Source organism: Scylla paramamosain, chromosome 14 (assembly GCF_035594125.1).
Source record: "Scylla paramamosain isolate STU-SP2022 chromosome 14, ASM3559412v1, whole genome shotgun sequence".
Taxonomy (NCBI): domain Eukaryota; kingdom Metazoa; phylum Arthropoda; class Malacostraca; order Decapoda; family Portunidae; genus Scylla; species Scylla paramamosain.
The window spans coordinates 5072423-5084297 of NC_087164.1; the positions used below are offsets into that span (position 1 = coordinate 5072423).

Below are 11875 nucleotides of genomic sequence, written 5' to 3' on the forward strand. Positions count from 1 at the left end.
TATGATATACGAGTATGCTACATTTGCTTCAGTATTTGGCATTGGGTGCATGGGACACTTGGAGGGTAAATGTTTTTTTCTTGTCCCTGTAGCTCATTTTCAAACCGGCGACCGATTGCACATCATTTCGGGTGATTTACGAACGCGGGACGTGTCAGGGTAAATGGCTTGTTTTTGATGCATATTGACCTTCAGGCGAGCGACTCTGGTCCGCATCGAGGCACTTCCTGCTCTTCCTCTGCAACGAAAGTACTTGCAAACGTTAAGATGTTGGCCTCACAGGCTGATTGACACCTTTCGGCCTCTGTTGTTGGCATGCTTCCACCACAGTTGCTTCAAAACTCTCCTACAGCAGTACAGAACGCTGCAGCCAAATTTGTACCCAGTCACACCAAGCCAAGCCAAGGGCATGACATTATGCAGCAAATCCAATACCTTTTAGTAAGGAATGTAAATAAAGAGGAGGGAGGTGGGCAGAGAGGGACGATCGAACCCTCGTCTCCTTGGTGGCGGGGATGGAAGGAGAGCGAGAGGCGGTGTGGGCAGCGGGCGGCGAGAGGCGAGGGTGGCAGCGGCAGGCGATCAGGATGGACGAAGGTATTTTCTCAGCCTAATTGTCACCCAACCCGTACACCTGAGCGTCAGCCGTCTCACTTCAGCATACAAAATCAGCGGGGCGCTGTGAGAGGCTAGAGGGCGACGTGACGATTACTATGGATTTCCTGCATTTCATGGCCAGTGCGTCAAGAGGTCGTTACTAAAATGATGAATGATTTTACAGGCTTGCCGCAAACAAGGATGAAGTGATTGTTTTGTGCTAAATGTGCTAGCCAAGAGAAAGGACCCTTACGAGATAGATTTATGCCACCACCACTGCCATACTACTACTACTACTACTACTACTACTACTACTACTACTACTACTACTACGTACTGCTTGTTATTATTATTGAGGAATATTAGGGAACACACTCTTGAATTTCACCCTGTTCCTGTCCTTTCACTGGCTACAAGTACGTGAATCATTCAAAACAGTCGAGAGTAAAGATCGGTTAAAATACCAGGTTTTAAATAGACGCACCACCGTGTGTGAAGTTTAAAATCCAGCAGGAGGGGGAGAGGGTTAGGTGACGCACCGCCCAGGAGACGCTCCTCCGTGGCCTCCTCAACAGGTGTATAGCGATCAGCGAGAACCTCAGCTGCCAGGTGCTTACAGTCTGGCGTTGTGTGTAGTGCTAAGCTGTGTTACTTTTAAGTGTTTTAGTTTCTGCCGCATCTAATTTCACTTGATACCCTTCAGTCTGGCTGCGTAAAACCATAGGTATGATGTAAATTATGAGAATGTAGCGTTACATACAAGCCGGTCGTCTGTTTTTAGTGAGTGTGTTAACACGTCAAGTGCTTGGTATTCTCTTCATTAATAGGCTCTCATAGAAGACAGTTTGGTGGAATTTCTGAAAATAACTAACACGCTCTCCAAAAATACTACTACTAATAATAAATGAATCATAAAAACAGCCGCTGAATAACACTGAGGCATCTGCGTGGGTCCTCCTCAGCGGCGCGTCACAGGGTGGAGTGTTGCCAGGGGAGGATTTTTTAAAACTTTTCGTGCGTTTTCGTCGCGATAAGTTCATTCGCGTGGCTTGGCGCAGGACCGTTGCGCAGGACTTCGCCTCAGGGCGAAAGTGGCTTGTATTCAGTCCTACGCCGTGGCAGGGCACTGTCAGTCGGAGGATGGGCGCCGGGCCTCGCGACTGCAAGCACACACACACACACACACACACACACACACACTTGGAGACAGGACAAAATGAGCTTTGGCTCGTGCCTTGTACAATACAACTAGGTAAACACACACACACACACACACACACACACACACTGACACTTGTTGGTCCGCTGGCTTCGGAGCCAACAGGTGTTTAATCAAACACACAGGTACACATTTGCGTTGCCTGTCATAAATAACTTGATTGGCACTGCTTCTCAAAAGTGCGTAAAAGTTTTCTAGGATCGTCTTTTGTATTTTGAATTCTATTATCCTTTATTGTCCTTATTAGCAGTATTATTATTATTATTTTTTTTTTTGCTTCTACCCCCCCCCCTCTCTCTCTCTCTCTCTCTCTCTCTCTCTCTCTCTCTCTCTCTCTCTCTCTCTCTCTCATCTCTCTCTCTCCTCTCTCTCTCCTCTCTTCTCCTCTTCTGTCTCCTCTCTCTCGTCTCTCTCCTCTCTCTCTCTCTCACACACACACACACTCACACACACACACACACACACACACACACACACACACACACACACACACACACACACTAACCTAGGTCAGCTCCATGGAGGTCAGCCTACAAAATTGGTGCGTGCGCGCTTGTGTGCATATCTCATGGACCCAAAGCAGCAGCACCCGTACACGTGGCAGGATATGCATTTTAAATCTTAAGTGTTTACTTTCGACGGGGTGAGATTCGTTTAAGGACTGCATTAGTGACGTTGCTCATCTGTAAGTTGATCATGAAAGACTTCGTGCGCGCGCATATACACACACACACACACACACACACACATAGAGAGAGAGTGTGTGTGTGTCAGGAGGTCAGTGTTTGTTATTTTTCAGCTGTATTGAGTAAGTTACTTTTGCTGAGTCCTTTGAACGATAACAGGAACACGTCAGTAATTGCCTTGGTGCCGGACGTTGTGCCTTCGTGGTGACCGGAACAAGGGCCGGCCGTCACAGCCACGCCCACCTTGCCGTCTCACTGTCATGCTTCACAGGATTTGAAAAAAAAAGGTTCCATTGCGTTTGGTTCCAAGGGTGTCGTGATTGTCTAATGCGTGTGTGTTTAGTACTTTGATTTGTAAGTTTATATATAATATATATATATATATATATATATATTATATATATATATATATATATAATATAATATATATATATATATATATATAGTATATATATATATATATATATATATTAGAAAGGCCGTGTGTGTGTGTGTGTGTGTGTGTGTGTGTGTGTGTGTGTGTGTGTGTGTGTGTGTGTGTTGTGTGTGTGTGTGTGTGTGCGTGCGCGCTGAGTGTGATGTGATCCAGAATGCAATAAACTATCAGCACTAATGCAGTCACACTTGACCCCTTGCTTTCGGTTTCTGAGTGGCCTTTAAATGTCCACCTAAGCACCGTGATAAGTGTGAAGTGTACGTAGAAGGACGGACGCGTGATGCAGCGCTGGTGTGTTTCAGAAGAGTCACAAAGACCGGACGTCGGTGGTGGTGGCGTCCAGGAGTAATAATGATCAAATGGTCCGAGTGTTTCCGTTTCCACCTCAATGAATTATGGCGTCATTGACAGTATGGTCATCACCACCACCACCACTACCACTACTACCACCACCGCCGCCACTACCACCAAACTCATTACCGATGCAGTATCATGCCTTCCTTAACGCCATATGAAGGCTGCTTCCATTTACTTCCCTTCTGAAGGACACTATGACCTTCATTACTGAGTCTCCTGGTTATAATTTTTCTGATATTAATTTAGGCCATACCGCGATTACCCTCTACCCTACCCCACTCTCCACGTTTGCTGTACTCACTTTTTATCTTTTAATTTTCCATGTTTCCTGTGTCTGTACGTGCCCCTGCCCCTCTCTGCATTGCTCAGTCGCTTCACACGTGCATTATAATTAGTGGCCATGAGAATTCTAAATGTCAGTAACGAGGTAGTTCTGCCCGAAAGTTTTTTTTTTATATTATGAATCATGTTTTCCACCCACCCACCCACCCACCCACACACACACACATACACACACACACCAAGATAGATATAGAGAGGGAGATAGACTGAAAGAGAGACCACAAACATGCACATTAAATACTCACTCACTCACTCACTCACTCACTCACTCACTCACTCACTCACTCACTCACTCACTCACTCACTCACTCACTCACTCACTCACTCACTCACTCACTCACTCACTCACTCACTCACTCACTCACTCACTCACTCACTCACTCACTCACTCACTCACTCACTCACTCACTCACTCACTCACTCACTCTCTCTCTCTCTCTCTCTCTCTCTCTCTCTCTCTCTCTCTCTCTCTCTCTCTCTCTCTCTCTCTCTCTCTCTCTCTCTCTCTCTCTCTCTCTCTCTCTCTCTCTCTCTCTCTCTCATGAGACATGCAAGTTGCGATGACCTCTATTCAGGAGTCAGGACACCGAGCCACTGAGCGTCATGGGGACTCAGTGTGAGGCCTGGATTCTTAATGTACTCGTACGTACATAACGTTTTGGAGGGAAGGGCATTCAGACTTGGGTAGAAGCCGGAACCTATAGAACACACACACACACACACACACACACACACACACACACACACACACACACACACACACACACACACACACACACCACACACACACACACACACACACACACACACAGGAATACTGACAGTGACAGGAGCTCACGACACGAAATATGACATTTGAATCATATACAAGTATGTCATAAGAGCTAGGTCGTTTGCCAGATGCACTTGAAACTAGGACTGCCTGCTTTCGTCATGTACACATATACAAGGAAAAGATGAAGAAGAAAAAAAAAGACAGTTTTAGAAGCAGCTGCAAAAGCTGCTTTCCTACCTTCTGTCTGACCTAGTCAGTGGAATGTTACGGAGAGAGAGAGAGAGAGAGAGAGAGAGAGAGAGAGAGAGAGAGAGGAGAGAGAGAAGAGAGAGAGAGAGAGAGAGAGAGAGAGAGAGAGAGAGAGAGAGTTTTAAAAGGAAAAAAAAAAAGATTGCTTTTAAATGCCTCTGAAGAGGAGTACCGTGTGACTGGCATTCATTACTCACCTAGTCAGTTACAATACATCCAGCAGTAGGGCGATGAGAAAATAAAGTCTTTTCTATCGCGACACCGTTCAGGGAGTCATAAGATACGCTGCCATGTCACGCGGATTAACTGGAGGAGAACGTGTTATCAATTTCTGGATCTCTTACTGTCAGCAGAGGACTCCCAGCAAGGAATTGGGTATCTGGTATGTGCTGATCCAGTGGCTACAAGAAAGACTGAACTATGGAACATTATTGTGCCAGGTGTCTATTCCTGCCATGTCATTCCAGAACGCATACTAGGTTTTATAAGTTCAATAAATATTTAAGTAGGTATACATAGATTATCCTGAGTTTAGGTACCGGGTATCTTGGCATACTTAACGTACTTAACATTCATAAACTTCTTTCTGGATAGACGTCTGTCAACATTCTTTGTTACTTTCTCCCTCTTACAATATGTGCGGGCCATCCCCAGCACACGTGAATCCTAGGTGGTGTAGCTGAGGAGGAACAGATGCTTACTAGGGACAAACTCAAAACGCAGAGGAGACGTCACTTGGGGTTGAGCAATCGAAATAATAGAGGGAGGGGAGGAATGGCTGGAATTATGTGTGTGTGTGTGTGTGTGTGTGTGTGTGTGTGTGTGTGTGTGTGTGTGTGTGTGTGTGTGTGTGTGTGTGTGTGTGTGTGTGTCGCTGGGTGGGAGAGGATGGAGGTGGAGGCAAGTGAGAAGAGAGAGTATGTAATGAAGTTTGGGAGAGAAAGCTGTGGGACACGGACCGCCCGCCGTAGTATTAGGGTGTCTCTCTCTCTCTCTCTCTCTCTCTCTCTCTCTCTCTCTCTCTCTCTCTCTCTCTCTCTCTCTCTCTCTCTCTCTCTCTGGTCATGGGGTTGAGGAGAAAGCGAGCGGCTCTCCGCGGCTCTCCGCAAGGAAGATAGCATGTTGTCAGTATATCAAGGAAGTGACGTCATTTCTGGTACTAAATTTTACGTTATATCCGTCACCTTAGTACAATAACGGCCCAACTAGCAGCACTCACTTTTCATTGAGGTTAATAACCCTCCAAGTTTTGGCATCTTGAGGGGCGAAGAGGACATCAGCGACTTTTAAACATGTGACATAGAGGAGCATAAAGTACTCTGTGCTACATATTCCTATTAATTGGTTTAATTTATTGACCATTCATTTGCAACCAGTGTTTTACAAGGCAGTAATACTCAAATATGAAGGGAAACCCGCTGCGTTAAGTGCCTACGCTTCTTGGTGTATAGTGTCGGTGTGTCTAAGGTGCCAAAGTGTCTGAAAGTTCGAGTGCGTGTGTCGGTTGATCAACTGCCCATTGAATGTATAGTGAGGTTCTTCACTAGAGGCGCGAAAGTGAATACGAGCAGCGTCAGTGATGTAACACTAACTATTTTAACGGCCGCCATCCCAACCTGCCTGGTTTGCTTGGCATTATCAGCACAGGTTAGATTATTCGCACCCAAAAATAGAATCCTCTGTGAAAATTCTAAGAAAACATCTGTAAGAAAAACTGTGTCTTATTGTTGGGCTTACTTTTCACCCCCTGGCAGCACACACACACACACACACACACACACACACACACACACACACACACACACACACACACACACACACACACACACACACACACACACTTCCTCTTGCCTAGGAATAGCACACCACCCTCCCCTAGCTAGCTGGTGGTGGTGGTCTCATCATCACTAGCGCTGCCTTCTGCTACATGCACCATTCGCTGTTATGTGGATCTTACTGGGTTTTTGTAGATGATACTACTACTACTACTACTACTACTACTACTACTACTACTACTACTACTACTACTACTACTACTACTACTAAAGTGTCTTAATTTTATTTGCTACTTGCCTTTTCCCTTGTATATGGGGATCTAAAGATCAGCTTCCCCCCCCTAACAAGAATTGACACACACGTAGCTCACTCGTGGTATAAATTCTCCAAACAAAGCTGCGTACTCGTCGCACTGTGTTACTTGCTGGAGTAGGCGGGGGGAGAGGGTGGGGCATGAGAAGACTATGACTCCTTTCTGCCAACAAACAGGATACAAAAGGCAGCCCGCATTGAAGTTCAGACGCCCTGATATACTCCTTGCCCTGATAGAAAGTTGTGAACCAAGTTGAGGCGGTGGGTGGAATCGTCTTTACGGAGTATGTAGTGGTTCCTAGTTCGTGCAGTACATATAGTGAAAGCACGATGTGTGTTTACAGTTAACAAGGCTCTCCTTAGATATGCTAGTATAAAGGTGTTTTCAGCTTGCCACTTGGAGAGAGAGAGAGAGAGAGAGAGAGAGAGAGAGAGAGAGAGAGAGAGAGAGAGAGAGAGAGAGAGAGAGAGAGAGAGAGAGTAACGTGAGCAGGGTTCTGGCCACACTAGTTAAGGCAGTGGGCGAGGGTAGGAAGGCAAGAGAGAGAGAGAGAGAGAGAGAGAGAGAGAGAGAGAGAGAGAGAGAGAGAGAGAGAGAGAGAGAGAGAGAGAGAGAGAGAGAGCCAAGGCTGCCAACGTTCCCTTTTTTACTTAAGGTTCATCAATGATATTTTTGTCGATTTGTGTTAGACTTGCAGCCCAGATTTTATTGTAAGGAAAAATTTTAGATATAATATTATTTCTTCGTCCTTGATTTCTACAGTATGTAATGTTCTAAGGAGTGTTACTTCAAGCAAAGTGGAATACAGTACACTTGCGCCTGATGCACTTTGCGAAGAGTGAATACAACGAATCCTGAAGCAGTCACTATCTTAGAAATATGTTTTGCAGGCCTTTTGGTGCCACATCAGTGGATGCTGCAGCCTAATCCTTACTACTATGGGATGTGTCTTGAGAAAACATTATGTGGGAGTCGAAAAACATTAAAGAACTTAGTGATTAATTATTAATTGGTGTCGTAATACAAATGTACAGTTTATATAAGTGAGAGCGATCAGCCCCGACCAGGGAGTCACAACTTTGAACTATTATTATTACCTCCGTGCCTCCTGTCTGCACTCAAATGCAGCGACTGCACTGGTACTTTCAGATCGTATGAGGACTGAAAAAGGTTTCAAGTGGCATTCCAGGAAAATGACGCGTGATGTGTCACATTTCCCACTCCATGACAACACGCTACTGCCAAAGTGTAGACTGCTTGAAAGATTCATTCGCAAAATATGCATTGGACTCTCATCCTAAAATGAAGTTTTCATGAATTGCAAGATGAAATTATCTTGAATTACAAACTTGGGAAATTTTAAGTATTGCAAATCTGAAGGACGTTAAAATGTTCATGAAATTGAGGTGGGGTGGGCGGCGTCTGGTTACGAAAGGTCCAGCTTTATGTCTTTGCCGAGTATTACGAGTATATGTGGGGGGCGGGGCGGCGATGACCAGATTACATGACCTTCGCTATGTAATGTGGGAGGAATCTCATTAGAGCTCATATTTTTTTGTGTAATTAAACTATTAGTTGGCTATTATTTTGAAATGAAATATCGGAAAAAATGTAAGTAACCAATCATGTAAAGAAGAATTTAGTGACATTTAATTCACTACGTTAGTAAAACATTCCTTATATGCTTAAACTAATTCGAAAGGGTCTTTATGGAAGAGGAATACACGTAGCTGTAAAAAAGTTCTTGTGGTTTGTTGTTGCATGGGAATATAATAGCTTTAACAAATTAACATGAGCCCCTTTACTTACGTGTTGTGTATTGGAAAGGTGATAGGTTTAACTAAATGACATAAAAGTAATTTTCTACTTCACCCACACCAGAGAGTAGCAAGTTACATCTTCAAGACCAGCAGACTAACTATTGCATCAGCAGCCTTTACTTTCTGGGAACGCCCCCACGAAAGCAAGCGTAATTTTACTTTATGCGATTGTATAAACACATCGACTCTCTCTCTCTCTCTCTCTCTCTCTCTCTCTCTCTCTCTCTCTCTCTCTCTCTCTCTCTCTCTCTCTCTATTATACAACACACACACACACACACACACACACACACACACACACACACACACACACACACACACACACACACACATACACACACACACATACACACACACACAACAGCTGATCAATCAACAAGTCATTCTGTTGTCTATTTATGTATGTTTTCTCCCTGAGTAACCCTCCCCCATACGCGGCATTACAGAGAGTATTTTCATGTCGTGGCTGAAAATGTGCCTGACCAACCCATACCGTGTCGCGCTTCCAGGACAGACCGATCACATATTATGGAAGCCCGTAAGAACAATAGAGAAGGAAAGAAGAGTAGGAGAGGAGGAAAGGCCGCAGCCAAAAATAACTAAGCCGGTGTCTTTCTCGGGGGCCAACTTTTACCCCGCCGGCCGTCTCTCTCCAGTGTCGGGCCACCACGTGGTCTTTTTGGCACCGATGTCGTGAAGTGGATGAGAATTACACTGGTGATCATAACCAGTGTCTAGGAACTAGACACTGGTTATGATCACACAAGGCAAGTACTAAGTGTTGGGAATGTTGAAGATCAAAGCTCGCGCGCGCGCGCACACACACACACACACACACACACACACACACACACACACACACACACACACACACACACACACACACACACACACACACACGAGTAAAATCATTGATGCTATTTGTACACCTGACTTTCTGAGTGTTTATTAGTTAACCAGTCAGTCAATCATTCAGTCTCTCTCTCTCTCTCTCTCTCTCTCCCTCTCTCTCTCTCTCCTCTCTCTCTCTCTCTCTCTCTCTCTCCTCTCTCCTCTCTCTCTCTCTCTCTCGGGAACGGAAAGCCTGATGGACGTAAGACGCAGCATGAGAGCACAGCGGCTTCCTGCAGTACTGGTTGTGATGAAGTGCACTAGCAAGGAAAGAGGGAGTGGTAAAGGGTTGAACAGCGGCATAACAGGGGGCGTGTGGTGCTGGCCCTGCCACCTAAAACATGAGTCCTGCCAGTGAATAACGAGGTCTTTCTTTTCATTATATGTGTTTGGTAATTAATAGGTTTTACTTTAGTACAGTGAGGATATTTTTCTGCACTGTGCATATCACACTGTCTGTCTCACCAATCATCACGGTGGGACACGATGTAAATATGGGTAATTGCGAATAGTATCCCGATATCATGGTTCAGGTTTTCGTCCGTGACCTCCAACTGTCCAGCCACAGGTAGGCGTCAACCCTTTTACGTTAAGACGCGTTGAGGTCCCCACTGGGTACCTTTTATTTTAGGACTGGACGGTCGTCGTAAATTTACTACTCAAGGACATCACAGCATGCATGTTGCGGCACGAAATATTTACTCACCAGTTCCACCAGTTTGACAATTCCTGGGCCAGTTTTGAAATACTGTAGACAGAGGGATATTCCTGATTTTTGCGGCGGGGCGTAAGTCGGAGTTGCGGTCGTCGTGATGGTTGTTGTGGACGTCTGTGTCTTGGAGTGAGTTTCCGCCATCATATCGATACTTTGGGGTTCGGCTGGGTCTCCTCCAGTCAGTAAAACTCAACGTGGGGAAGACACTACACGGGGACGTCAATCTGCCTCACTGTTTGGTAGCGCACTGAGGGAGCTTGGCTTGGTTGCCTCGTCGCGAAGCAACTCAACCTTGTCTACTCCCTCTAATCCCCCACCCACGACAGCCTGCCCCTCCCGTCTTCCTGCCCCTCCACTCCGTCTCTCTTCCTCCCACCACCAGGGAATGCCCCGCCCACTTCGTGATACTGAAGGAGCTGACGAATTCCTTTTAAAGGTTTACATGTTACAGTTCAGGAATGTCATAAATGTAAAATGTAAATTTGTGCATGGGATTGTAGGAAACATTACATGAGTAGCGTAGGAGATACCGCCGTGGTGTGAAGCTGAAAACACTTTCAGACGAGTTGCCTGAGCGTCAGTTACTGTTCACACACACACACACACACACACACACACACACACGGTATACTATTATACCAAAGGTTTAAAAAATATATAACCTGTATACTATTACTATTACTACTACTACAACTACCACTACCGTAATTCTAATAATAATAATAATAATAATAATAATAATAATAATAATAATAATGATAATAATAATAATAATTAACAACAACAATAACATTAATAATAATAAGTATTAATATTATTACACGAAATACATTGTTTTTCGTGGTTACTGCTATTTTTCTTTTTCCATTATTATTAGATGTATCTAAGCGCACCACAATTGACTTTTGATGCTCTTAAATTCTAGAGGTTATTATTATTTTTCTTTTTTTCCGGTTTACTTGTCTAAAAAAAAAAAAAAAAACGAAAAAAAATCTTTCGGTGTTTTCTCGCGTTCTTACTTGGGATCATTTGATATCTGCACTTCTTGTCATCGTTATTCACATACCGTTTATTTATTTATTTTTTCCTGCGTATCTCGTAACTGCACCTGACTGAGGTCGGAGTGGACAGACAGCTCTCGCCTGCGGCCAGTGTGGCAGGGAGAGACTTCCACCAGGTGAACACTGCAGTGGTCGTGTGCTTATTGATCAACGAAAAGATGAACCATAAACATAATGGAAAATAAAATAAAAGAAAAGAATGTTGGTGAGATCATGGAGGCATGTGCATTATACAAACGAGGCTGATTAGAAATGTAGAAGTTAGTGTGAAAAAGATTCACTGTTTTCTTTGACTAATTTTCTTTGATTGGTTTTGAGGTAGACTTAAAATTTTGAAAATTATTTCTTGATCGTTTTTGTGCCTTCATGACAGGTTTTTTGTGTGTTGCTGGGGAGGCTTATAATTGTCACTGAATTTAGTTAGGTAATCCTTTCATTGCTTGCATGTGACAAACTGATCCGTACTGTATCAATGATTCTAGCGGGAAGTAGCTACATTATGTGAACATTCAGTAATGCTGTTGTAATGAAGGAAACGAAAATTCACAATTCATAATACTGTATCTCCAGTATATTTTCGTAAAAAAAAGTTGAAGTGCATGCTAGGCCACTATTGTAACAAACAGGACCGTAATGAA

At 44.2% G+C, this 11875-nt stretch overlaps 1 protein-coding gene across 3 annotated transcripts in view; it reads right to left on the bottom strand.

Annotated features, from left to right (window-relative positions):
* Positions 1 to 10500, bottom strand: part of LOC135106782 (MARVEL domain-containing protein 1-like) — a 46629-nt gene extending 36129 nt beyond the window's left edge. The window contains exon 1 of one of the 3 annotated variants that reach the window (XM_064016088.1): positions 10168 to 10500. In XM_064016088.1, the coding sequence (XP_063872158.1) occupies positions 10168 to 10320 (153 nt within the window). In that variant the 5' untranslated portion in view covers positions 10321 to 10500. The remainder of the gene's footprint in view (positions 1 to 10167) is intronic. The other 2 variants (XM_064016087.1, XM_064016086.1) reach the window with 2 other exon arrangements.
* Between the last annotated feature and the right edge of the window lie 1375 nt (positions 10501 to 11875).